This window comes from Pezoporus flaviventris, unplaced genomic scaffold (assembly GCF_033815535.1).
Source record: "Pezoporus flaviventris isolate CSIRO_AGI_PZ_B2104156 unplaced genomic scaffold, CSIRO_AGI_Pfla_v1 ptg000865l, whole genome shotgun sequence".
In the NCBI taxonomy this organism is placed as follows: Eukaryota; Metazoa; Chordata; class Aves; order Psittaciformes; family Psittacidae; genus Pezoporus; species Pezoporus flaviventris.
The window spans coordinates 1,092-27,026 of record NW_026893410.1 but is presented as its reverse complement, the minus strand read 5'-3'; the positions used below and the strand labels follow the sequence as shown (position 1 = coordinate 27,026).

Genomic DNA, 25,935 nt, shown 5'->3' with positions numbered 1-25,935 from the left:
CTCCCCATAGCTCCCCATAGCTCCCCATAGCTCCCCCTGCCCCATAGCGCCCCATAGCTCCCCATAGCTCCCCATAGCGCCCCATAGCTCCCCATAGCTCCCCCTGCCCCATAGCGCCCCATAGCTCCCCCTGCCCCATAGCTCCCCATAGCTCCCCCTGCCCCATAGCGCCCCATAGCTCCCCCTGCCCCATAGCTCCCCATAGCCCCCATAGCCCTCTCTGCCCCATAGCTCCCCATAGCTCCCATAGCGCCCCATAGCTCCCCATAGCTCCCCCTGCCCCATAGCTCCCCATAGCCCCCCATAGCTCCCCCTGCCCCATAGCTCCCCATAGCTCCCCATAGCTCCCCATAGCGCCCCATAGCTCCCCATAGCTCCCCATAGCGCCCCATAGCTCCCCATAGCTCCCCCTGCCCCATAGCTCCCCATAGCGCCCCCATAGCTCCCCATAGCTCCCCATAGCTCCCCCTGCCCCATAGCTCCCCATAGCTCCCCATAGCTCCCCATAGCGCCCCATAGCGCCCCCTGCCCCATAGCGCCCCCTGCCCCATAGCTCCCCATAGCTCCCCATAGCTCCCCTGCCCCATAGCTCCCCCTGCCCCATAGCTCCCCATAGCGCCCCATAGCGCCCCATAGCTCCCCCTGCCCCATAGCTCCCCATAGCGCCCCATAGCTCCCCATAGCCCCCCATAGCTCCCCATAGCTCCCCATAGCCCCCCATAGCTCCCCATAGCTCCCCATAGCGCCCCATAGCTCCCCATAGCTCCCCATAGCGCCCATAGCGCCCCATAGCTCCCCCTGCCCCATAGCTCCCTATAGCTCCCCATAGCTCCCCATAGCTCCCCATAGCGCCCCATAGCTCCCCCTGCCCCATAGCTCCCCATAGCCCCCATAGCTCCCCATAGCTCCCCATAGCCCCCCATAGCTCCCCTGCCCCATAGCTCCCCATAGCTCCCCATAGCTCCCCATAGCTCCCCATAGCTCCCCCTGCCCCATAGCGCCCCATAGCTCCCCATAGCTCCCCATAGCGCCCCATAGCTCCCCATAGCTCCCCCTGCCCCATAGCGCCCCATAGCTCCCCCTGCCCCATAGCTCCCCATAGCTCCCCCTGCCCCATAGCGCCCCATAGCTCCCCCTGCCCCATAGCTCCCCATAGCCCCCATAGCCCTCTCTGCCCCATAGCTCCCCATAGCTCCCCATAGCGCCCCATAGCTCCCCATAGCTCCCCCTGCCCCATAGCTCTCCATAGCCCCCCATAGCTCCCCCTGCCCCATAGCTCCCCATAGCTCCCCATAGCTCCCCATAGCGCCCCATAGCTCCCCATAGCTCCCCATAGCGCCCCATAGCGCCCCATAGCTCCCCATAGCTCCCCCTGCCCCATAGCTCCCCATAGCTCCCCATAGCTCCCCATAGCTCCCCATAGCGCCCCATAGCTCCCCCTGCCCCATAGCTCCCCATAGCTCCCCATAGCTCCCCCTGCCCCATAGCGCCCCATAGCGCCCCATAGCTCCCCCTGCCCCATAGCTCCCCATAGCGCCCCATAGCTCCCCATAGCCCCCCATAGCTCCCCATAGCTCCCCATAGCCCCCCATAGCTCCCCATAGCTCCCCATAGCGCCCCATAGCTCCCCCATAGCGCCCCATAGCGCCCCATAGCTCCCCCTGCCCCATAGCTCCCTATAGCTCCTCATAGCTCCCCATAGCTCCCCATAGCGCCCCATAGCTCCCCCTGCCCCATAGCTCCCCATAGCCCCCCATAGCTCCCCATAGCTCCCCATAGCCCCCCATAGCTCCCCCTGCCCCATAGCTCCCCATAGCTCCCCATAGCTCCCCATAGCTCCCCCTGCCCCATAGCGCCCCATAGCTCCCCATAGCTCCCCATAGCGCCCCATAGCTCCCCATAGCTCCCCCTGCCCCATAGCGCCCCATAGCTCCCCCTGCCCCATAGCTCCCCATAGCTCCCCCTGCCCCATAGCGCCCATAGCTCCCCCTGCCCCATAGCTCCCCATAGCCCCCATAGCCCTCTCTGCCCCATAGCTCCCCATAGCTCCCCATAGCGCCCCATAGCTCCCCATAGCTCCCCCTGCCCCATAGCTCCCCATAGCCCCCCATAGCTCCCCCTGCCCCATAGCTACCCATAGCTCCCCATAGCTCCCCATAGCGCCCCATAGCTCCCCATAGCTCCCCATAGCTCCCCATAGCGCCCCATAGCGCCCCATAGCTCCCCATAGCTCCCCCTGCCCCATAGCTCCCCATAGCTCCCCATAGCTCCCCATAGCTCCCCATAGCGCCCCATAGCTCCCCCTGCCCCATAGCTCCCCATAGCCCCCCATAGCTCCCCCTGCCCCATAGCTCCCCATAGCTCCCCATAGCTCCCCCTGCCCCATAGCTCCCCATAGCGCCCCATAGCTCCCCATAGCTCCCCCTGCCCCATAGCGCCCCATAGCTCCCCATAGCTCCCCATAGCCCCCCATAGCTCCCCCTGCCCCATAGCTCCCCATAGCGCCCCATAGCGCCCCATAGCGCCCCATAGCTCCCCCTGCCCCATAGCGCCCCATAGCTCCCCATAGCTCCCCTGCCCCATAGCTCCCCATAGCGCCCCATAGCTCCCCATAGCTCCCCATAGCCCCCCATAGCTCCCCCTGCCCCATAGCTCCCCATAGCTCCCCATAGCTCCCCCTGCCCCATAGCGCCCCATAGCTCCCCATAGCTCCCCATAGCGCCCCATAGCTCCCCATAGCTCCCCCTGCCCCATAGCTCCCCATAGCTCCCCATAGCTCCCCATAGCTCCCCCTGCCCCATAGCGCCCCATAGCTCCCCATAGCTCCCCATAGCGCCCCCTGCCCCATAGCTCCCCATAGCTCCCCATAGCTCCCCCTGCCCCATAGCTCCCCCTGCCCCATAGCTCCCCATAGCGCCCCATAGCGCCCCATAGCTCCCCCTGCCCCATAGCTCCCCATAGCGCCCCATAGCTCCCCATAGCCCCCCATAGCTCCCCATAGCCCCCCATAGCTCCCCATAGCTCCCCATAGCGCCCCATAGCTCCCCATAGCTCCCCATAGCGCCCCATAGCTCCCCATAGCTCCCCCTGCCCCATAGCTCCCCATAGCGCCCCATAGCTCCCCATAGCTCCCCCTGCCCCATAGCTCCCCATAGCTCCCCATAGCTCCCCATAGCGCCCCATAGCGCCCCCTGCCCCATAGCGCCCCCTGCCCCATAGCTCCCCATAGCTCCCCATAGCTCCCCCTGCCCCATAGCTCCCCCTGCCCCATAGCTCCCCATAGCGCCCCATAGCGCCCCATAGCTCCCCTGCCCCATAGCTCCCCATAGCGCCCCATAGCTCCCCATAGCCCCCCATAGCTCCCCATAGCTCCCCATAGCCCCCCATAGCTCCCCATAGCTCCCCATAGCGCCCCATAGCTCCCCATAGCTCCCCCATAGCGCCCCATAGCGCCCCATAGCTCCCCCTGCCCCATAGCTCCCTATAGCTCCCCATAGCTCCCCATAGCTCCCCATAGCGCCCCATAGCTCCCCCTGCCCCATAGCTCCCCATAGCCCCCCATAGCTCCCCCTGCCCCATAGCTCCCCATAGCTCCCCATAGCTCCCCCTGCCCCATAGCTCCCCATAGCGCCCCATAGCTCCCCATAGCTCCCCCTGCCCCATAGCGCCCCCATAGCTCCCCATAGCTCCCCATAGCCCCCCATAGCTCCCCCTGCCCCATAGCTCCCCATAGCGCCCCATAGCGCCCCATAGCGCCCCATAGCTCCCCCTGCCCCATAGCGCCCCATAGCTCCCCATAGCTCCCCCTGCCCCATAGCTCCCCATAGCGCCCCATAGCTCCCCATAGCTCCCCCTGCCCCATAGCTCCCCATAGCGCCCCATAGCTCCCCATAGCTCCCCATAGTCCCCGCATAGCTCCCCATAGCCCCCCATAGCTCCCCCTGCCCCATAGCTCCCCATAGCTCCCCATAGCTCCCCATAGCTCCCCATAGCTCCCCATAGCGCCCCATAGCTCCCCCTGCCCCATAGCTCCCCATAGCTCCCCATAGCTCCCCCATAGCGCCCCATAGCGCCCCATAGCTCCCCCTGCCCCATAGCTCCCCATAGCGCCCCATAGCTCCCCATAGCTCCCCTGCCCCATAGCTCCCCATAGCTCCCCATAGCTCCCCATAGCCCCCCATAGCTCCCCTGCCCCATAGCTCCCCATAGCTCCCCATAGCTCCCCATAGCTCCCCCTGCCCCATAGCGCCCCATAGCTCCCCATAGCTCCCCATAGCGCCCCATAGCTCCCCATAGCTCCCCCTGCCCCATAGCTCCCCATAGCTCCCCATAGCTCCCCATAGCTCCCCCTGCCCCATAGCGCCCCATAGCTCCCCATAGCTCCCCATAGCGCCCCATAGCTCCCCATAGCTCCCCCTGCCCCATAGCTCCCCATAGCGCCCCATAGCTCCCCATAGCTCCCCATAGCTCCCCTGCCCCATAGCTCCCCATAGCTCCCCATAGCTCCCCATAGCGCCCCATAGCGCCCCCTGCCCCATAGCGCCCCCTGCCCCATAGCTCCCCATAGCTCCCCATAGCTCCCCCTGCCCCATAGCTCCCCCTGCCCCATAGCTCCCCATAGCGCCCCATAGCTCCCCATAGCCCCCCATAGCTCCCATAGCTCCCCATAGCCCCCCATAGCTCCCCATAGCTCCCCATAGCGCCCCATAGCTCCCCATAGCTCCCCATAGCGCCCCATAGCTCCCCATAGCTCCCCCTGCCCCATAGCTCCCCATAGCGCCCCATAGCTCCCCATAGCTCCCCCTGCCCCATAGCTCCCCATAGCTCCCCCATAGCTCCCCATAGCGCCCCATAGCGCCCCCTGCCCCATAGCGCCCCCTGCCCCATAGCTCCCCATAGCTCCCCATAGCTCCCCCTGCCCCATAGCTCCCCCTGCCCCATAGCTCCCCATAGCGCCCCATAGCGCCCCATAGCTCCCCCTGCCCCATAGCTCCCCATAGCGCCCCATAGCTCCCCATAGCCCCCCATAGCTCCCCATAGCTCCCCATAGCCCCCCATAGCTCCCCATAGCTCCCCATAGCGCCCCATAGCTCCCCATAGCTCCCCATAGCGCCCCATAGCGCCCCATAGCTCCCCCTGCCCCATAGCTCCCTATAGCTCCCCATAGCTCCCCATAGCTCCCCATAGCGCCCCATAGCTCCCCCTGCCCCATAGCTCCCCATAGCCCCCCATAGCTCCCCATAGCTCCCATAGCCCCCCATAGCTCCCCCTGCCCCATAGCTCCCCATAGCTCCCCATAGCTCCCCATAGCTCCCCCTGCCCCATAGCGCCCCATAGCTCCCCATAGCTCCCCCTGCCCCATAGCTCCCATAGCTCCCCCTGCCCATAGCGCCCCATAGCTCCCCCTGCCCCATAGCTCCCCATAGCCCCCATAGCCCTCTCTGCCCCATAGCTCCCCATAGCTCCCCATAGCGCCCCATAGCTCCCCATAGCTCCCCCTGCCCCATAGCTCCCCATAGCCCCCCATAGCTCCCCCTGCCCCATAGCTCCCCATAGCTCCCCATAGCTCCCCATAGCTCCCCATAGCTCCCCCTGCCCCATAGCTCCCCATAGCTCCCCATAGCTCCCCATAGCTCCCCATAGCTCCCCCTGCCCCATAGCTCCCCATAGCTCCCCATAGCTCCCATAGCGCCCCATAGCGCCCCATAGCTCCCCCTGCCCCATAGCTCCCCATAGCGCCCCATAGCTCCCCATAGCCCCCCATAGCTCCCCATAGCTCCCCATAGCCCCCCATAGCGCCCCATAGCTCCCCATAGCTCCCCATAGCTCCCCATAGCTCCCCCTGCCCCATAGCGCCCCATAGCTCCCCATAGCTCCCCATAGCGCCCCATAGCTCCCCATAGCTCCCCCTGCCCATAGCTCCCCATAGCTCCCCATAGCGCCCCATAGCGCCCCATAGCTCCCCATAGCGCCCCATAGCTCCCCATAGCTCCCCATAGCGCCCCATAGCTCCCCATAGCTCCCCCTGCCCCATAGCTCCCCATAGCGCCCCATAGCTCCCCATAGCTCCCCATAGCTCCCCTGCCCCATAGCTCCCCATAGCTCCCCATAGCTCCCCATAGCGCCCCATAGCGCCCCCTGCCCCATAGCGCCCCCTGCCCCATAGCTCCCCATAGCTCCCCATAGCTCCCCCTGCCCCATAGCTCCCCCTGCCCCATAGCTCCCCATAGCGCCCCATAGCGCCCCATAGCTCCCCCTAGCCCCATAGCTCCCCATAGCGCCCCATAGCTCCCCATAGCCCCCATAGCTCCCCATAGCTCCCCATAGCCCCCCATAGCTCCCCATAGCTCCCCATAGCGCCCCATAGCTCCCCATAGCTCCCCATAGCGCCCCATAGCGCCCCATAGCTCCCCCTGCCCCATAGCTCCCTATAGCTCCCCATAGCTCCCCATAGCTCCCCATAGCGCCCCATAGCTCCCCCTGCCCCATAGCTCCCCATAGCCCCCCATAGCTCCCCATAGCTCCCCATAGCCCCCATAGCTCCCCCTGCCCCATAGCTCCCCATAGCTCCCCATAGCTCCCCATAGCTCCCCCTGCCCCATAGCGCCCCATAGCTCCCCATAGCTCCCCATAGCGCCCCATAGCTCCCCATAGCTCCCCCTGCCCCATAGCGCCCCATAGCTCCCCCTGCCCCATAGCTCCCCATAGCTCCCCCTGCCCCATAGCGCCCCCATAGCTCCCCCTGCCCCATAGCTCCCCATAGCCCCCATAGCCCTCTCTGCCCCATAGCTCCCCATAGCTCCCCATAGCGCCCCATAGCTCCCCATAGCTCCCCCTGCCCCATAGCTCCCCATAGCCCCCCATAGCTCCCCCTGCCCCATAGCTCCCCATAGCTCCCCATAGCTCCCCATAGCGCCCCATAGCTCCCCATAGCTCCCCATAGCGCCCCATAGCGCCCCATAGCTCCCCATAGCTCCCCCTGCCCCATAGCTCCCCATAGCTCCCCATAGCTCCCCATAGCCCCCCATAGCTCCCCCTGCCCCATAGCTCCCCATAGCTCCCCATAGCTCCCCATAGCGCCCCATAGCTCCCATAGCTCCCCATAGCGCCCCATAGCGCCCCATAGCTCCCCATAGCTCCCCCTGCCCCATAGCTCCCCATAGCTCCCCATAGCTCCCATAGCGCCCCATAGCTCCCCCTGCCCCATAGCTCCCCATAGCCCCCCATAGCTCCCCCTGCCCCATAGCTCCCCATAGCTCCCCATAGCTCCCCCTGCCCCATAGCTCCCCATAGCGCCCCATAGCTCCCCATAGCTCCCCCTGCCCCATAGCGCCCCATAGCTCCCCATAGCTCCCCATAGCCCCCCATAGCTCCCCCTGCCCCATAGCTCCCCATAGCGCCCCATAGCGCCCCATAGCGCCCCATAGCTCCCGCTGCCCCATAGCTCCCCATAGCTCCCCATAGCCCCCCATAGCTCCCCCTGCCCCATAGCTCCCCATAGCTCCCCCTGCCCCATAGCTCCCCATAGCTCCCCATAGAGCCCCATAGCTCCCCATAGCCCCCCATAGCTCCCCATAGCTCCCCATAGCGCCCCATAGCTCCCCCTGCCCCATAGCTCCCCATAGCTCCCCATAGCGCCCCATAGCTCCCCATAGCTCCCCCTGCCCCATAGCGCCCCATAGCTCCCCCTGCCCCATAGCTCCCCATAGCTCCCCATAGCCCCCATAGCTCCCCATAGCCCCCCATAGCTCCCCCTGCCCCATAGCTCCCCATAGCGCCCCATAGCGCCCCATAGCTCCCCATAGCTCCCCCTGCCCCATAGCGCCCCATAGCTCCCCCTGCCCCATAGCTCCCCATAGCTCCCCATAGCCCCCATAGCTCCCCATAGCCCCCCATAGCTCCCCCTGCCCCATAGCGCCCCCATAGCGCCCCATAGCGCCCCACAAGGTGACGATGTCGCCGTTGCCCCTCTCCAGGGCGATGCTCAGGGGGTCCCTGCCCCCCCCATCCAGGGCCGTGACGTCAGCGCCGCGCTTCAGGAAGAGGCAGGCGAGGCTGCGGGGGGGAGGGGAGGGGGGGGGGGGGAGGGGGGAGGGGGGGGGAGGGGGGGGGATGTGGGGCGGGGATAGGGGGGATGTGGGGTTCAATGGGGGGGATTTGGGGTTCAATGGGGGGATGTGGGGTTCAATGGGGGGATGTGGGGTTCAATGGGGGGGATGTGGGGTTCAATGGGGGGGATGTGGGGTTCAATGGGGGGATGTGGGGTTCAATGGGGGGATGTGGGGTTCAATGGGGGGATGTGGGGCAGGGATAGGGGGATGTGGGGTTCAATGGGGGGATGTGGGGCAGGGATGGGGGGGATGTGGGGTTCAATGGGGGGGATGTGGGGTTCAATGGGGGGGATGTGGGGTTCAATGGGGGGGATGTGGGGCAGGGATGTGGGGGATGTGGGGTTCAATGGGGGGATGTGGGGCGGGTATAGGGGGGATGTGGGGTTCAATGGGGGGGATGTGGGGCAGGGATAGGGGGGATGTGGGGTTCAATGGGGGGATGTGGGGCGGGTATAGGGGGGATGTGGGGTTCAATGGGGGAGATGTGGGGCAGGGACAGGGGGGATGTGGGGCAGGGATGGGGGAGATGTGGGGTTCAATGGGGGGATGTGGGGCGGGTATAGGGGGGATGTGGGGTTCAATGGGGGGGATGTGGGGCAGGGATAGGGGGGATGTGGGGTTCAATGGGGGATGTGGGGCGGGTATAGGGGGATGTGGGGTTCAATGGGGGGGATGTGGGGCAGGGATAGGGGGGATGTGGGGTTCAATGGGGGGATGTGGGGTTCAATGGGGGGGATGTGGGTCAGGGATAGGGGGAGATGTGGGGTTCAATGGGGGGGATGTGGGGCAGGGATAGGGGGAGATGTGGGACAGGGATGGGGGGGATGTGGGGCAGGGATAGGGGAGATGTGGGGCAGGGATGGGGGGGATGTGGGGTTCAATGGGGGGATGTGGGGCGGGGATAGGGGGGATGTGGGGTTCAATGGGGGGGATGTGGGGCAGGGACAGGGGGGATGTGGGGTTCAATGGGGGGGATTTGGGGTTCAATGGGGGGATGTGGGGCAGGGATGTGGGGGATGTGGGGCAGGGATAGGGGGAGATGTGGGGTTCAATGGGGGGGATGTGGGGCAGGGATAGGGGGGATGTGGGGCAGGGATAGGGGGAGAGGTGGGGTTCAATGGGGGAGATGTGGGGTTCAATGGGGGGATGTGGGGCAGGGATGGGGGGGATGTGGGGTTCAATGGGGGGGATGTGGGGTTCAATGGGGGGATGTGGGGCAGGGATAGGGGGAGATGTGGGGCGGGGATGGGGGGAGATGTGGGGCAGGGACAGGGGGGATGTGGGGCGGGGATGGGGGGAGATGTGGGGCAGGGACAGGGGGGATGTGGGGTTCAATGGGGGGGGATGTGGGGGGGGGATGGGGGGGATGTGGGGTTCAATGGGGGGATGTGGGGCAGGGATAGGGGGGATGTGGGGTTCAATGGGGGGATGTGGGGCGGGTATAGGGGGGATGTGGGTTCAATGGGGGGGATGTGGGGCAGGGATAGGGGGGATGTGGGGTTCAATGGGGGGATGTGGGGTTCAATGGGGGGGATGTGGGTCAGGGATAGGGGGAGATGTGGGGTTCAATGGGGGGGATGTGGGGCAGGGATAGGGGGAGATGTGGGACAGGGATGGGGGGGATGTGGGGCAGGGATAGGGGAGATGTGGGGCAGGGATGGGGGGGATGTGGGGTTCAATGGGGGATGTGGGGCGGGGATAGGGGGGATGTGGGGTTCAATGGGGGGGATGTGGGGCAGGGACAGGGGGGATGTGGGGTTCAATGGGGGGGATTTGGGGTTCAATGGGGGGATGTGGGGCAGGGATGTGGGGGATGTGGGGCAGGGATAGGGGGAGATGTGGGGTTCAATGGGGGGGATGTGGGGCAGGGATAGGGGGGATGTGGGGCAGGGATAGGGGGAGAGGTGGGTTCAATGGGGGAGATGTGGGGTTCAATGGGGGGATGTGGGGCAGGGATGGGGGGGATGTGGGGTTCAATGGGGGGGATGTGGGTTCAATGGGGGATGTGGGGCAGGGATAGGGGGAGATGTGGGGCGGGGATGGGGGGAGATGTGGGGCAGGGACAGGGGGGATGTGGGGCGGGGATGGGGGGAGATGTGGGGCAGGGACAGGGGGATGTGGGGTTCAATGGGGGGGGATGTGGGGGGGGGATGGGGGGGATGTGGGGTTCAATGGGGGGATGTGGGGCAGGGATAGGGGGAGATGTGGGGTTCAATGGGGGGATGTGGGGTTCAATGGGGGGGATGTGGGGCAGGGATAGGGGGAGATGTGGGACAGGGATGGGGGGGATGTGGGGCAGGGATAGGGGAGATGTGGGGCAGGGATGGGGGGATGTGGGGTTCAATGGGGGGATGTGGGGCGGGGATAGGGGGGATGTGGGGTTCAATGGGGGGGATGTGGGGTTCAATGGGGGGATGTGGGGCAGGGATGTGGGGGATGTGGGGCAGGGATAGGGGGAGATGTGGGGTTCAATGGGGGGATGTGGGGCAGGGATAGGGGGGATGTGGGGCAGGGATAGGGGAGAGGTGGGGTTCAATGGGGGAGATGTGGGGTTCAATGGGGGGATGTGGGGCAGGGATGGGGGGGATGTGGGGTTCAATGGGGGGGATGTGGGGTTCAATGGGGGGATGTGGGGCAGGGATAGGGGAGATGTGGGGCAGGGATGGGGGGGATGTGGGGTTCAATGGGGGGGATGTGGGGCAGGGATGGGGGGATGTGGGGCGGGGATAGGGGAGATGTGGGGCAGGGATGGGGGGGATGTGGGGTTCAATGGGGGGGATGTGGGGCGGGGATGGGGGGGATGTGGGGCAGGGATAGGGGAGATGTGGGGCAGGGATAGGGGGGATGTGGGGCAGGGATAGGGGAGATGTGGGGCAGGGATAGAGGAGATGTGGGGCAGGGATAGGGGAGATGTGGGGCGGGGATAGGGGGGATGTGGGGCAGGGATAGGGGAGATGTGGGGCAGGGATAGAGGAGATGTGGGGCAGGGATAGGGGAGATGTGGGGCAGGGATAGGTGGGATGTGGGGCAGGGATAGGGGGATGTGGGGCAGGGATGGGGGGGATGTGGGGACAGACACGATTGGGACCCCCCGTTAGGTTCAGGTCTCCCATCCAGGCCCTGACCGGGGCTGACCCTGCTTAGCTTCGCCCCCCGGCCGCCGTAGGGCTGGGCGCTGCCACCATTGAAATCAATGGGGTTTGGACCCCCCCACTGCCCCATTGCCATCAATGGGGTGCCCTCCACCCCATAACCCCATTGCCATCAATGGGGTTTGAAGCCCCCCCCATTGCCCTCAATGGGGTCGTCCCCCCCCCACTGCCCCATTGCCATCAATGGGGTTTGAACCCCCACCCCATAGCCCCATTGCCATCAATGGGGTGCCCCCCACCCCACAACCCCATTGCCATCATGGGTTCCCCCCCACCCCATAGCCCCATTGCCATCAATGGGGTTTGGATCCCCCCCATTGCCATCAATGGGGTCCCCCCCACCCCATAGCCCCCCACTGCCCCATTGCCATCAATGGGGTTTGGATCCCCCCCATTGCCATCAATGGGGTCCCCCCCACCCCATAGCCCCCCACTGCCTCATTGCCATCAATGGGGTTTGGATCCCCCCATTGCCATCAATGGGGTCCCCCCCACCCCATAGCCCCCCACTGCCCCATTGCCATCAATGGGGTTTGGGATCCCCCCCATTGCCATCAATGGGGTCCCCCCCACCCCATAGCCCCCCACTGCCCCATTGCCATCAATGGGGTTTGGATCCCCCCCATTGCCATCAATGGGGTGCCCCCCACCCCATAGCCCCCCACTGCCCCATTGCCATCAATGGGGTTTGGATCCCCCCCATTGCCATCAATGGGGTCCCCCCACCCCATAGCCCCCCACTGCCCCATTGCTATCAATGGGGTTTGGATCCCCCCCATTGCCATCAATGGGGTCCCCCCCACCCCATAGCCCCCCCACTGCCCCATTGCCATCAATGGGGTTTGGATCCCCCCCATTGCCATCAATGGGGTCCCCCCCACCCCATAGCCCCATTGCCATCAATGGGGTTTGAACCCCCACCCCATAGCCCCATTGCCATCAATGGGGTCCCCCCCACCCCATAGCCCCATTGCCATCAATGGGGTTTGAACCCCCACCCCATAGCCCCCATTGCCATCAATGGGGTTTGAACCCCCACCCCATAGCCCCATTGCCATCAATGGGGTTTGGATCCCCCCCCTTTGCCATCAATGGGGTCCCCCCCACCCCATAGCCCCCCACTGCCCCATTGCCATCAATGGGGTTTGGATCCCCCCCATTGCCATCAATGGGGTGCCCCCCACCCCATAGCCCCCCACTGCCCCATTGCCATCAATGGGGTTTGGATCCCCCCCATTGCCCTCAATGGGGTCCCCCCCACCCCATAGCCCCCCACTGCCCCATTGCCATCAATGGGGTTTGGATCCCCCCCATTGCCATCAATGGGGTCCCCCCCACCCCATAGCCCCCCACTGCCCCATTGCCATCAATGGGGTTTGGATCCCCCCCATTGCCATCAATGGGGTGCCCCCCACCCCATAGCCCCATTGCCCTCAATGGGGTTTGAACCCCCCCCCCACTGCCCCATTTCCATCAATGGGGTTTGGATCCCCCCCATTGCCATCAATGGGGTTTGGATCCCCCCCATTGCCATCAATGGGGTGCCCCCCACCCCATAGCCCCCCACTGCCCCATTGCCATCAATGGGGTTTGGATCCCCCCCATTGCCATCAATGGGGTTTGGATCCCCCCATTGCCATCAATGGGGTGCCCCCCACCCCATAGCCCCCCACTGCCCCATTGCCATCAATGGGGTTTGGATCCCCCCCATTGCCATCAATGGGGTTTGGATCCCCCCCATTGCCATCAATGGGGTGCCCCCCACCCCATAGCCCCCCACTGCCCCATTGCCATCAATGGGGTTTGGATCCCCCCATTGCCATCAATGGGGTTTGGATCCCCCCCATTGCCATCAATGGGGTGCCCCCCACCCCATAGCCCCCCCCTTACCCCGTGTGCCCCATCCGGGTCGCGTGGTGCAGGGGGGCCCCCCCCTCCCCATCGCTTTGGTTCACGCTGGCCCCATTCTGCAGCAGGAACTCGGAGGCCACCAGGGAATTCTATGGGGCGATGGGGGGCAATGGGGTGATGGGGGGCAATGGGGTAATGGGGGGCGATGGGGTAATGGGGTAATGGGGGGCAATGGGGTGATGGGGGCAATGGGGTGATGGGGGACAATGGGGTGATGGGGGGCAATGGGGTGATGGGGGTAATGGGGGTGATGGGGGGCAATGGGGTAATGGGGGGCAATGGGGTGATGGGGGGCAATGGGGTAATGGGGGGCAATGGGGTGATGGGGGTAATGGGGGTGATGGGGGGCAATGGGGGAAAGGGGCAATGGGGTGATGGGGGGCAATGGGGGTGATGGGGGGCAATGGGGTGATGGGGGGCAATGGGGCAATGGGGGCAATGGGGTAATGGGGGGCAATGGGGTAATGGGGGTAATGGGGGTGATGGGGGCAATGGGGTAATGGGGAGCAATGGGGCAATGGGGTAATGGGGGGCAATGGGGTGATGGGGGTGATGGGGGGCAATGGGGGAAAGGGGGCAATGGGGTGATGGGGGTAATGGGGTGATGGGGGCAATGGGGGGCAATGGGGTAATGGGGGTAATGGGGGTGATGGGGGCAATGGGGGGCAATGGGGCAATGGGGTAATGGGGGGCAATGGGGTAATGGGGGCAATGGGGGGCAATGGGGTAATGGGGGTAATGGGGGTGATGTGGGCAATGGGGGGCAATGGGGCAATGGGGTAATGGGGGTAATGGGGGTGATGGGGGCAATGGGGTAATGGGGGGCAATGGGGCAATGGGGTAATGGGGGGCAATGGGGTGATGGGGGTGATGGGGTGATGAGGGTCAATGGGGCAATGGGGGATAATGGGGTAATGGGGGGCAATGGGGTGATGGGGATCAATGGGGGCAATGGGGTTGGGGTCAATGGGGTAATGGGGGGGCAATGGGGGTAATGGGGGTGATGGGGGCAATGGAGTAATGGGGGGCAATGGGGTCAATGGGGTGATGGGGTAATGGGGGGTAATGGGGTGATGGGGGGCAATGGGGGTGATGGGGGTCAATGGGGTCAATGGGGCAATGGGGATCAATGGGGGGCAATGGGGTTGGGGGCAATGGGGTAATGGGGATCAATGAGGGTCAATGGGGTAATGGGGGTCAATGGGGGTCAATGGGGTAATGGGGGTCAATGGGGGTCAATGGGGTAATGGGGGTCAATGGGGGTCAATGGGGTAATGGGGGTCAATGGGGGTCAATGGGGTTATGGGGGGCACACCCATAGGGACCCCCCCACTGTCCCCCATTGCCCCCAACCCATAGATCCCAACCCTTCCCCCCCCAGTCCCATAGATCCGCCCCCAGCCCCATTGCCCTCCAACCCCTTTGACCCACAACACCATTGACCCCCATTGACCCCCTTTGCCCCATTGCCCCCCAGCCCCATTGCCCTCCCATTGTCCCCCATTGATCCCCATTGCCCCCCATTGATCCCCTTTGCCCCATTGATCCCCATTGCCCCCATTGCCCCCCATTGCCCCCATTCCCATCCACCCCATCAACCCCCATTGCCCCCCCAGCCCCATAGCCCCATTGACCCCCTCCCCAATGCCCCCCCAACCCCATTGCCCCCATTGATCCCCATTGCCCCCATTGATACCCATTGGCCCCCATTGCCCCCCATTGACCCGCTCTCCATTGCCCCCCAACCCCATTGGCCCCCATTGCCCCCCATTGACCCCCTCTCCATTGCCCCCCAACCCCATTGCCCCCCATTGCCCCATTGCCCCCCATTGCTCCCCATTGATCCCCATTGCCCCCCATTGCCCCATTGCCCCCCATTGCCCCCCATTGACCCCCTCTCCATTGCCCCCAGCCCCATTGCCCCCCATTGATCCCCATTGCCCCCCATTGCCCCATTGTCCCCCATTGCCCCCCATTGAACCCCTCTCCATTGCCCCCAACCCCATTGATCCCCATTGCCCCCATTGATCCCCATTGCCCCCCATTGCCCCCCATTGTCCCCCATTGATCCCCATTGTCCCCCATTGATCCCCATTGCCCCCCATTGCCCCCCATTGACCCCATTGATCCCCATTGCCCCCCATTGACCCCATTGATCCCCATTGCCCCCCATTGCCCCCCATTGTCCCCCATTGATCCCCATTGCCCCCCATTGATCCCCATTGCCCCCATTGCCCCCCATTGATCCCCATTGATCCCCATTGACCCCCATTGATCCCCATTGCCCCCTATTGATCCCCATTGCCCCCCATTGACCCCATTGATCCCCATTGACCCCCATTGACCCCATTGACCCCCATTGCCCCCCATTGCCCCCTTCTCCATTGCCCCCCAACCCCATTGATCCCCATTGCCCCCTATTGATCCCCATTGATCCCCATTGCCCCCCATTCCCATTGTCCCCCATTGATCCCCATTGACCCCCATTGACCCCCATCTGCCCCCCATGTGCCCCCTTACCGCCGCCACCGCCTGCAGCAGGGGGGTGCTGTTCCCCTCGGCCCCATTGACCCAGCCGGGCTCTGCCCCATAGGCCAAGGCCTCGGCCATGGGGAGCAGGGCCCCACGTTGGGCCCCCCAATACAGGAGAGCCCCAGGGTGCAGGCCGGGAGGGGGCGGAGCCTCGGGGGGGGCTGTGGGGAAGGGGGGGCGGAGCCTCGAACCACGCCCACATCGCCATATATGGCGTCCTTCCCCGCCCACCGCGCTTTGGACACGCCCACATCGCCATATAAGGAGGTGATGGGGACCCATAGGCCACGCTCGCATCACCATATAAGGAGCTCCCGGGACCCATAGGCCACAACCACATCGCCATAAGCCCCGCCCACTGACACCAGACCACGCCCACGTGTCCATATAAGGCGTTCCATCATTGCAATAAGCCCCGCCCACCACGATCAGGCCACGCCCACATCGCCATATAAGGCATCCGGATGTCCATGAGCCCCACCCCCCGACCACAGAACACGCCCTCATGCCCATATAAGGCGTTCCATCATTGCAATAAGCCCCGCCCTCCACGACCAGGCCACGCCCACATCGCCATATAAGGCACTCCCGTTGTCCAAAAGCCCCGCCCACAGAACACGCCCCCATGCCCATATAAGGCCTTCCATTGTCGCCATAAGCCCCGCCCAGCGCGCTTTGGCCACGCCCACATCTCCATATAAGGCAATTCCATGCCCGTACCCCATAGAACGCACCCCCGATGCCCATAAGCCACGCCCACCGACCCAAGACCACGCCCTCATGCCCATATAAGGCGTTCCATCGTCCCCATAAGCCCCGCCCACCACTATCAGGCCACGCCTACATCACCATATAAGGCATTCCCATGCCCCGTACCCCATAGAGGCACCCCTGATGCCCATAAGCCCCACCCACCGACACCAGACCACGCCCACATGCCCATATAAGGCCTTCCCCAGTGCCCATAGGCCACGCCCACACCCCATATAAGGTGTTTCCCATACCCATAAGCCCCGCCCACCGTGCTCAGACCACGCCTCCATTTCCATATATGGCACTCACAGGGCCCATAAGCCCCTCCCACCATGCCAAGCCTACACCCCCATCGCCATATACGGCATTTCCATTGCCCATAGGCCACGCCCCTCACAGTATAAGGCATTCCCATGCCCATAGGCCCCTCCCACTATGCCTAGACCACACCCCCCCCATATAAGGCATCCCCATGGCCATAGGCCCCTCCCACCATGCCAAGGCCACACCCCCATCACCCTATATGGCATGTCCATTGTCCATAGGCCACGCCCCTCACCATATAAGGCACCCCAATGCCCATAGGCCCCTCCCAAAGCACTCAGGCCTCGCCCCCATCACCATATATGGCATTTCCATTGCCCATAGGCCACGCCCCCCACCATATAAGGCATCTCAATGCCCATAAGCCACTCCCACCGCGCTCAGGCCTCGCCCCCATCACCATATATGGCGTCCCCATAGGCCACGCCCCCCACCATATAAGGCATCCCAATGCCCATAAGCCCCTCCCACCTCTCTCAGACCACGCCCCCTTCCCACCCCCCTTTAACCCCACAAGCCCCGCCCCCTCCCTTTGCACCAATCACAGCAGCGGCCGCCCCTCGCCCCCCCCCCTTAAGCCCCGCCCCCTTCTCCCCCCCCCCCCCCAACCAATCACGTACCGGGGGCGGGGCCTGGTCGCGGGGGGCGGGGCCTCAGCTGCGCCCCCATTGGCCGCGCCAGGAAGCGTTTGTGCACGTACTTGGCGCGGATCCAATCCTCGCGCTGGGCGCTGGGGGGGGGGCGGGGTTATGGGGGGGGCTATGGGGCAGGGGCGGGTGCTATGGGGCACAGAGATTCTATGGGGCAGGGAGGGGCTATGGGGCAGAGGGGGGTCCTATGGGGTCCTATGGGGCAGGGGGGGGCTATGGGGCAGCGGGCGGGTGCCATGGGGCACAGAGATTCTATGGGGCGGGGGGGGTGCTATGGGGCACAGAGATCCTATGGGGCAGGGAGGGGCTATGGGGCAGGGGGGGCTGCTATGGGGCACAGAGATTCTATGGGGCAGGGAGGGGTCCTATGGGGCTGGGGGGGTGCTATGGGGCACAGAGATCCTATGGGGCAGGGGGGGTCCTATGGGGCACAGAGATCCTATGGGGCAGGGAGGGGCTATGGGGCAGAGGGGGGTCCTATGGGGTCCTATGGGGCAGGGGGGGGCTATGGGGCAGTGGGCGGGTGCTATGGGGCACAGAGATTCTATGGGGCAGGGAGGGGTCCTATGGGGCTGGGGGGGTGCTATGGGGCACAGAGATCCTATGGGGCAGAGGGGGGGCTATGGGGTGGGGGGGATGCTATGAGGCATAGAGATTCTATGGGGCAGGGAGGCGTCCTATGGGGCGGGGGGGGTGCTATGGGGCATAGAGATTCTATGGGGCAGGGACGGGCTATGGGGCAGGGGGCGGGTGCTATGGAGCACAGAGATTCTATGGGGCAGGGAGGGGCTATGGGGGTCCTATGGGGGTCCTATGGGGCAGGAGGGGGTGCTATGGGGCACAGAGATAATATGGGGCAGGGAGGGGTCCTATGGGGTCCTATGGGGTCCTATGGGGCAGAGAGATCCTATGGGGCAGGGGGGGCTATGGGGCAGAGGGGGGTCCTATGGGGGTCCTATGGGGCACAGAGATCCTATGGGGCAGGGAGGGGCTATGGGGCACAGAGATCCTATGGGGCAGGGAGGGGCTATGGGGCACAGAGATCCTATGGGGCAGTGGGGGGTTCTATGGGGCTCCTATGGGGTCACAGGGTGTTCCTATGGGGCAGGGAGGGTTCCTATGGGGCAGTGGGGGGGTTCTATGGGGCTCCTATGGGGTCACAGAGGGTTCCTATGGGGCAGGGAGGGTTCCTATGGGGTCACAGAGGGTTCCTATGGGGCAGGGAGGGTTCCTATGGGGTCACAGAGGGTTCCTATGGGGCAGGGGGGGTTCTATGGGGCTCCTATGGGGTCCCAGGCGGTTCCTATGGGGCAGGGAGGGCTCCTATGGTGCTCCTATGGGGTCACAGGGGGTTCCTATGGGGCAAGGGGGGTTCTATGGGGCTCCTATGGGGTCCCAGGTGGTTCCTATGGGGCAGGGAGGGTTCCTATGGTGCTCCTATGGGGTCACAGGGGGTTCCTATGGGGCAAGGGGGGTTCTATGGGGCTCCTATGGGGTCACAGAGGGTTCCTATGGGGCAGGGAGGGTTCCTATGGGATCACAGAGGGTTCCTATGGGGCAGGAGGGGTTCTATGGGGCTCCTATGGGGTCACAGAGGGTTCCTATGGAGCAGGGAGGGTTCCTATGGGGCAGTGGGGGGGTTCTATGGGGCTCCTATGGGGTCCCAGGTGGTTCCTATGGGGCAGGGGGGGGTTCTATGGGGCTCCTATGGTGTCACAGAGGGTTCCTATGGGGCAGGGAGGGTTCCTATGGGGTCACAGAGGGTTCCTATGGGGCAGGGGGGGTTCTATGGGGCTCCTATGGGGTCACAGAGGGTTCCTATGGGGCAAGGGGGGTTCTATGGGGCTCCTATGGGGTCCCAGGGTGTTCCTATGGGGGAGGGGGGGTTCTATGGAGCTCCTATGGGGTTACAGAGGGTTCCTATGGGGCAGGGAGGGTTCCTATGGGGTCACAGAGGGTTCCTATGGGGCAGTGGGGGGTTCTATGGAGCTCCTATGGGGTCCCAGGCGGTTCCTATGGGGCAGGGGGGGGTTCTATGGGGCTCCTATGGGGTTACAGAGGGTTCCTATGGGGCAGGGAGGGTTCCTATGGGGTCACAGAGGGTTCCTATGGGGCAGGGGAGGGTTCTATGGGGCTCCTATGGGGTCCCAGGCTGTTCCTATGGGGCAGGGGGGGTTCTATGGGGCTCCTATGGGGTCACAGAGGGTTCCTATGGGGCAGTGGGGGGGTTCTATGGAGCTCCTATGGGGTCCCAGGGGGTTCCTATTGGGCAGTGGGGGGTTCTATGGGGCTCCTATGGGGTCACAGAGGGTTCCTATGGAGCAGGGAGGGTTCCTATGGGGTCACAAAGGGTTCCTATGGGGCAGTGGGAGGGTTCTATGGGGCTCCTATGGGGTCACAGAGGGTTCCTATGGGGCAGGGAGGGTTCCTATGGGGCAGTGGGGGGGTTCTATGGGGCTCCTATGGGGTCCCAGGTGGTTCCTATGGGGCAGGGGGGGGTTCTATGGGGCTCCTATGGGGTCACAGAGGGTTCCTATGGGGCAGGGAGGGTTCCTATGGGGTCACAGAGGGTTCCTATGGGGCAGGGGGGGTTCTATGGGGCTCCTATGGGGTCACAGAGGGTTCCTATGGGGCAGGGAGGGTTCCTATGGGGTCACAGAGGGTTCCTATGGGGCAGTGGGGGGTTCTATGGGGCTCCTATGGGGTCCCAGGGTGTTCCTATGGGGCAGGGAGGGTTCCTATGGGGTCACAGAGGGTTCCTATGGGGCAGGAGGGGTTCTATGGGGCTCCTATGGGGACACAGAGGGTTCCTATGTGGCAGGGAGGGTTCCTATGGGGTCACAGAGGGTTCCTATGGGGCAGGGAGGGTTCCTATGGGGTCCCAGGCGGTTCCTATGGGGCAGGGGTGGGGGTTCTGACCGGGAGCAGCCGGGGGGGGGTCTCTTGACCCCCATCTCCTCCACCCGGGCCTCGTAGATGCGGTTCAAGGCGTTGTTCCCCAGCGCACACATGACCTGGGGGGCGCCCCATAGGGCCCATTGAGCCCCATTGAGCCCCATTGAAGCCCATTGACCCCATACAGCCCCATTGAAGCCCATTGAGCCCCATTGAACTCCATTGACACCCATTGACCCCCATTGACCCCATTGAAGCCCATTGAGCCCCATTGAACTCCATTGACACCCATTGACCCCCATTGACCCCATTGAAGCCCATTGAGCCCCATTGAAGCCCATTGACCCCATACAGCCCCATTGAAGCCCATTGAGCCCCACTGAACCCCATTGACACCCATTGACCCCCATTGACCCCCTTGAAGCCCATTGAGCCCCATTGAAGCCCATTGAGCCCCACTGAACCCCATTGACCCTATTGAACCCCATTGAAGCCCACTGAGCCCCATTGAAACCCATTGAAGCCCATTGAGCCCCATTGAAACCCATTGAAGCCCATTGAGCCCCATTGAAACCCATTGAAGCCCATTGAGCCCCATTGAAGCCCATTGACCCTATTGAAACCCATTGACCCCATTGAAGCCCATTGAGCCCCATTGAACCCCATTGAAGCCCATTGAGCCCCATTGAACCCATTGGTGCCAGTGAACCACATTGAACCCCATTGAAGCCCATTGAGCCCCATTGAGCCCCATTAAACCCCATTGAGCCCCATTGAGGCCCATTGACACAAATTGAATCCCTTTGAACCCCATTGACACCCATTGACCCCCATTGAACCCCACTGAACCCCATTGACCCCCATTGACACCCATTGACCCCACTGAGCCCCACTGAAGCCCATTGACCCCCATTGAACCCATTGGTGCCATTGAACCCCATTGAACCCCACTGACTGCATTGACCCCCATCGAGCCCCATTGAGCCCCATTGACAACTATTGAACCCATTGGTGCCATTGAACCCCATTGACACCCATTGACCCCCACTGAACCCCATTGACTCCCATTGAACCCCATTGACACCCATTGACACCCATTGAACCCCATTGAACCCCATTGAGCCCCACTAAACCCCATTGAGCCCCACTGAGGCCCATTGACCTCCATTGAACCCCATTGATACCCATTGACCCCCATTGAACCCCATTGAACCCCATTGAACCCATTGGTGCCATTGAACCCCATTGAACCCCATTGAACCCCATTGAGCCCCACTAAACCCCACTGAGCCCCACTGAGGCCCATTGACCTCCATTGAACCCCATTGATACCCATTGACCCCCATTGAACCCCATTGAACCCCATTGAACCCATTGGTGCCATTGAACCCCATTGAACCCCATTGAACCCCATTGAGCCCCACTAAACCCCATTGAGCCCCACTGAGGCCCATTGACCTCCATTGAGCCCCATTGAGCCCCATTGACCCCCATTGAACCCCATTGAACCCCATTGAACCCATTGGTGCCATTGAACCCTATTGAACCCTATTGAACCCCATTGAACCCCATTGACCACCATTGAAACCCATTGACCCCATTGAGCCCCATTGACCGCATTGACCCCATCGAGCCCCATTGACAACCATTGAACCCATTGGTGCCATTGAACCCCCTTGAACCCCATTGAACCCCATTGACGCCCATTAACCCCCATTGAACCCCATTAACCCCCATTGCCCCCCATTACCCCATTACCCCCCATTGCTCCCCATTGCTCCCCATTGCTCCCAGTTACCTTCACCAGTTCGGGCTCCCATGAGTCCAGTGTCAGGGACCGCACCTTGGAGAAGTGAACCCCCAGGCTCCTATGGGGAGATGGGGGTCAGGGGAGGGGCCCCATTGGGTTGTGGGGTGGCCCCATAGATGCTGAAGAGGATGGGATGGATGCAGGGATTGATGCTCTGTTGGGTACCACATCCCATCCCTGCATCCCACAGCACTGAGGATGCTCTGTTGGGTACCACATCCCATCCCTGCATCCCACAGCACTAAGGATGCTCCCTTGGGTACCACATCCCATCCCTGCATCCCACAGCGCTAAGGATGCTCTGTTGGGTACCACATCCCATCCCTGCATCCCACGGTACTAAGGATGCTCTCTTGGGTACCACATCCCATCCCTGCATCCCACAGCACTAAGGATGCTCTGTTGGGTACCACATCCCATCCCTGCATCCCGCAGCACTAAGGATGCTCTGTTGGGTACCACATCCCATCCCTGCATCCCACAGCACTAAGGATGCTCTGTTGGGTACCACATCCCATCCCTGCATCCCATAGCACTAAGGATGCTCTCTTGGGTACCACATCCCATCCCTGCATCCCATAGCACTAAGGATGCTCTCTTGGGTACCACATCCCATCCCTGCATCCCACAGCACTAAGGATGCTCTGTTGGGTACCACATCCCATCCCTGCATCACACGGTACTAAGGATGCTCTCTTGGGTACCACATCCCATCCCTGCATCCCACAGCACTAAGGATGCTCTGTTGGGTACCACATCCCATCCCTGCATCCCACAGCCCTAAGGATGCTCTGTTGGGTACCACATCCCATCCCTGCATCCCACAGCGCTAAGGATGCTCTCTTGGGTACCACATCCCATCCCTGCATCCCACAGCACTGAGGATGCTCTGTTGGGTACCACATCCCATTCTTGCATCCCACAGCACTGGGGATGCTCTGTTGGGTACCACATCCCATCCCTGCATCCCACAGCACTAAGGATGCTCTCTTGGGTACCACATCCCATCCCTGCATCCCACAGCACTGAGGATGCTCTGTTGGGTACCACATCCCATTCTTGCATCCCACAGCACTGGGGATGCTCTGTTGGGTACCACATCCCATCCCTGCATCCCACAGCACTAAGGATGCTCTCTTGGGTACCACATCCCATCCCTGCATCCCACAGCACTGAGGATGCTCTGTTGGGTACCACATCCCATTCTTGCATCCCACAGCACTGGGGATGCTCTGTTGGGTACCACATCCCATCCCTGCATCCCAAAGCACTAAGGATGCTCCGTTGGGTACCACATCCCATCCCTGCATCCCACAGCACTAAGGATGCTCCGTTGGGTACCACATCCCATCCCTGCATCCCACAGCGCTGGGGATGCTCTGTTGGGTACCACATCCCATCCCTGCATCCCACAGCACTAAGGATGCTCCATTGGGTACCACATCCCATCCCTGCATCCCACAGCGCTAAGGATGCTCTGTTGGGTACCACATCCCATCCCTGCATCCCACAGCACTAAGGATGCTCCATTGGGTACCACATCCCATCCCTGCATCCCACAGCACTAAGGATGCTCCGTTGGGTACCACATCCCATCCCTGCATCCCAAAGCACTAAGGATGCTCTGTTGGGTACCACATCCCATCCCTGCATCCCACAGCGCTAAGGATGCTCCCTTGGGTACCACATCCCATCCCTGCATCCCACAGCGCTAAGGATGCTCCGTTGGGTACCACATCCCATCCCTGCATCCCACAGCGCTAAGGATGCTCCGTTGGGTACCACATCCCATCCCTGCATCCCACGGCGCTAAGGATGCTCTGTTGGGTACCACATCCCATCCCTGCATCCCACAGCACTAAGGATGCTCTGTTGGGTACCACATCCCATCCCTGCATCCCACAGCACTAAGGATGCTCTGTTGGGTACCACATCCCATCCCTGCATCCCACAGCGCTAAGGATGCTCTCTTGGGTACCACATCCCATCCCTGCATCCCACAGCACTAAGGATGCTGTGTTGGGTACCACATCCCATTCCTGCATCCCGCAGCACTAAGGATGCTCTGTTGGGTACCACATCCCATCCCTGCATCCCACAGCGCTAAGGATGCTGTGTTGGGTACCACATCCCATTCCTGCATCCCGCAGCACTAAGGATGCTCCGTTGGGTACCACATCCCATCCCTGCATCCCACAGCGCTAAGGATGCTCCGTTGGGTACCACATCCCATCCCTGCATCCCACAGCGCTAAGGATGCTCTGTTGGGTACCACATCCCATCCCTGCATCTCACGGCGCTAAGGATGCTCTGTTGGGTACCACATCCCATCCCTGCATCCCACAGCACTAAGGATGCTCCGTTGCGTACCACATCCCATCCCTGCATCCCACAGCGCTGGGGATGCTCTGTTGGGTACCACATCCCATCCCTGCATCCCACAGCACTAAGGATGCTCCATTGGGTACCACATCCCATCCCTGCATCCCACAGCACTAAGGATGCTCCATTGGGTACCACATCCCATCCCTGCATCCCACAGCACTAAGGATGCTCCGTTGGGTACCACATCCCATCCCTGCATCCCAAAGCACTAAGGATGCTCTGTTGGGTACCACATCCCATCCCTGCATCCCACAGCACTAAGGATGCTCCGTTGGGTACCACATCCCCATCCCTGCATCCCACAGCGCTGGGGATGCTCTGTTGGGTACCACATCCCATCCCTGCATCCCACAGCACTAAGGATGCTCCCTTGGGTACCACATCCCATCCCTGCATCCCACAGCGCTAAGGATGCTCTGTTGGGTAACACATCCCATCCCTGCATCCCACAGCGCTAAGGATGCTCTGTTGGGTACCACATCCCATCCCTGCATCCCACAGCACTAAGGATGCTCTGTTGGGTAACACATCCCATCCCTGCATCCCACAGCACTGAGGATGCTCTGTTGGGTACCACATCCCATCCCTGCATCCCACAGCACTAAGGATGCTCCCTTGGGTACCACATCCCATCCCTGCATCCCACAGCGCTAAGGATGCTCTGTTGGGTACCACATCCCATCCCTGCATCCCACAGCGCTAAGGATGCTCTGTTGGGTACCACATCCCATCCCTGCATCCCACAGCACTAAGGATGCTCTGTTGGGTACCACATCCCATCCCTGCATCCCACAGCACTAAGGATGCTCTGTTGGGTACCACATCCCATCCCTGCATCCCACAGCACTAAGGATGCTCTGTTGGGTACCACATCCCATTCCTGCATCCCGCGGCGCTAAGGATGCTCTGTGGGGTACCACATCCCATCCCTGCATCCCACAGCACTAAGGATGCTCCCATTCCCACCTGTGTATCCCGGAGCATTGGATGCAGAGGGTGATTCCCAAATTCACGCTGGCCCAATCCGGTTCCGGCTCCCGGCATTCGCAGCAGCTCCGGTTCCCCGGGACCCTCAGCACCGTCTCCAGCACCGAGCATCCGGATGGAGCCCTATGGGGTGCTGGATCCGCATCGGGGTCCTTGGGGGGCTGCTGGGATATAGGGAATGGATGGGGTGGGGATGGGATGGGATGGGGATGGGGATGGGGATGGGGATGGGGATGAGGATGGGGATGGGATGGGATGGGGATGGGGTGGGGATGGGGATGGGATGGGGATGGGATGGGGATGGGGATGAGGATGGGGATGGGATGGGATGGGATGGGATGGGGATGGGATGGGATGGGATGGGATGGGATGGGGATGGGATGATGGGATGGGATGGGGATGGGGGATGGGGATGGGATGGGATG

At 62.7% G+C, this 25,935-nt stretch overlaps 1 protein-coding gene across 1 annotated transcript in view; it reads right to left on the bottom strand.

Moving 5' to 3' along the window:
- Window positions 1-25,701, bottom strand: part of LOC133264582 (arf-GAP with coiled-coil, ANK repeat and PH domain-containing protein 1-like) — a gene marked incomplete at both ends in the record, with an annotated part of 39,283 nt that extends 13,582 nt beyond the window's left edge. Inside the window, 7 exons of the mRNA XM_061444411.1 lie at window positions 7,945-8,055; window positions 13,154-13,263; window positions 15,695-15,867; window positions 17,404-17,513; window positions 20,353-20,447; window positions 22,127-22,196; window positions 25,490-25,701. Coding sequence (XP_061300395.1) covers window positions 7,945-8,055; window positions 13,154-13,263; window positions 15,695-15,867; window positions 17,404-17,513; window positions 20,353-20,447; window positions 22,127-22,196; window positions 25,490-25,701 — 881 coding nt within the window. The remainder of the gene's footprint in view (window positions 1-7,944; window positions 8,056-13,153; window positions 13,264-15,694; window positions 15,868-17,403; window positions 17,514-20,352; window positions 20,448-22,126; window positions 22,197-25,489) is intronic.
- Between the last annotated feature and the right edge of the window lie 234 nt (window positions 25,702-25,935).